The sequence below is a fragment of the Bison bison genome, unplaced genomic scaffold (assembly GCF_000754665.1).
Source record: "Bison bison bison isolate TAMUID 2011002044 unplaced genomic scaffold, Bison_UMD1.0 scf7180017864386, whole genome shotgun sequence".
In the NCBI taxonomy this organism is placed as follows: Eukaryota; Metazoa; Chordata; class Mammalia; order Artiodactyla; family Bovidae; genus Bison; species Bison bison.
Window position 1 is genome coordinate 225,642 of NW_011494958.1, and position 2,065 is coordinate 227,706.

Below are 2,065 nucleotides of genomic sequence, written 5' to 3' on the forward strand. Positions count from 1 at the left end.
TCATTGCATCTGGGCTATTAAACATGTTACATTGTTATTATTTTTGTTTGATTATATTTTCTCACTGCCATAAGTCTTTAGATTGTAAAGACTTATTTTTAAACATCCCTATGCTCTGGCTATGCCTGAAGAATTGTCTGTAGTCAATATATATTCCTCAAATGCATGAAAGATATTCTCAAAAACAGTAGTATACACTATGCTTGACTATCAGGCTGACAGTGGGAAAGGAATTCTATAAAAATGGAATAAGGATCCCCTTAATGAGGACCAGGCAAGCCACCAAATACAGAAATTAATATATTGGCTCTACAATATAAACATAGCATTAATTCTAGGTTCTTAAGTCGGTTATTAATTCTAAGTTATCAAGTTGCTTATGTGAAAATTAATCTTTTTAAATTTTTCTTGTAGTCACCTCCAGCACATGGAACCACAGAATGATACACGAATTTCAGAATTTTTTCTTCTGGGATTCTCAGATGCACCAGCACTTCAGCCCCTCATATTTGGGCTTTTCCTCTCCATGTACTTGATCTCTGTATTTGGGAACCTGCTCATCATCCTGGCTGTCAACTCAGACTCCCACCTCCACACCCCCATGTACTTCTTCCTCTCCAACCTGTCCTTTGTAGACATCTGTTTCACCTCCACCACCATCCCAAAGATGCTGTGGAACATCCAGACACAGAGCAAAGTTATAACTTATGAAGGCTGCATCACACAGATGTATTTTTTTGTACTCTTTGCAGTGTTGGATGACTTACTCCTGACTGTGATGGCCTATGATCGCTTCGTGGCCATATGTCACCCCCTGCACTACACGGTCATCATGAATCCCTGGCTCTGTGGAGTGCTGGTGCTGATGTCCTGGATCATGGGTGTCCTGAACTCTTTGCTACAAAGTTTAATAGTTTTGGATCTGACCTTCTGTGAAGACTTAGAAATCCCCCAATTTTTCTGTGAACTCAATCAGGTCATCCAACTTGCATGTTCTGACACCTTTCTTAACAACATGATGATATATTTTACATCACTGCTTCTGGCCATTGGTCCCCTGGCTGGAATCCTTTACTCTTACTCTAAGATAATTTCCTCCATATATAGAATCGGATCAACTCAGGAGAAGTATAAGGCATTTTCTACCTGTGCATCTCACCTCTTGGTTGTTTCCTTATTTTATTGTACAAGCCTTGGAGTGTACCTTGGCTCTGCTGGTACCCACAGCTCCCACTCAAGTGCAACAGCCTCAGTGATGTACACTGTGGTCACACCCATGTTGAACCCTTTCGTCTACAGTCTGAGGAATAAAGACATAAAGAGAGCTCTGAAAGCATTTATGGGACAGCAGCTCTAACCAGGATGGCTTTCCTGCATCTCAAGAAGTGCCCTTGATTGCAGGACAAAGAGCAACTGAGCCAGGAACTGCTTTTCCTTGATCCATTGTGGAAATAAACCTTGTTCCTTCTATTGATTTCCATGAGTGTCCATTTCTTTGTCTCCACCTCTTTATACAATTTAAGTAACTCACTTTGCAATTCACTTCCTGAGTCTGATAAAGTTTTCCCATTTATCTTTTGTCCCATGACACAAAATGTTTCCCAAGTTTTGATCTGAAATATTTGGATATTTTTATTTCATTCATAGAACAACAAGGATTTCTTTTTTTTTTTTTCTAATTTTATTTTATTTTTAAACTTTACATAATTGTATTAGTTTTGCCAAATATTAAAATGAATCCGCCACAGGTATACATGTGTTCCCCATCCCGAACCCTCCTCCCTCCTCCCTCCCCATACCATCCCTCTGGGCCATCCCAGTGCACCAGCCCCAAGCATCCAGCATCGTGCATCAAACCTGGACTGGCAACTCGTTTCCTACATGATATTTTACATGTTTCATTGCCATTCTCCCAAATCTTCCCACCCTCTCCCTCTCCCACAGAGTCCATAAGACTGTTCTATACATCAGTGTCTCTTTTGCTGTCTCATACACCGGGTTATTGTTACCATCTTTCTAAATTCCATATATATGCGTTAGTATACTGTATTTATGTTTTTCCTTC

At 40.0% G+C, this 2,065-nt stretch overlaps 1 protein-coding gene across 1 annotated transcript; it reads left to right on the forward strand.

Moving 5' to 3' along the window:
• The first annotated feature begins 427 nt into the window (after window positions 1–427).
• Window positions 428–1,357, forward strand: LOC105001900 (olfactory receptor 7A17-like). Its single transcript, XM_010858346.1, has one exon. The coding sequence runs from the start codon at window positions 428–430 to the stop codon at window positions 1,355–1,357; it is 930 nt and encodes a 309-aa protein (XP_010856648.1).
• The last annotated feature ends 708 nt before the right edge of the window (window positions 1,358–2,065 follow it).

Coding starts and splice junctions, on each gene's coding strand:
- LOC105001900 (XM_010858346.1), top strand. CDS start 428: ATGGAACCACAGAATGATACACGAATTTCAGAATTTTTTCTTCTGGGA.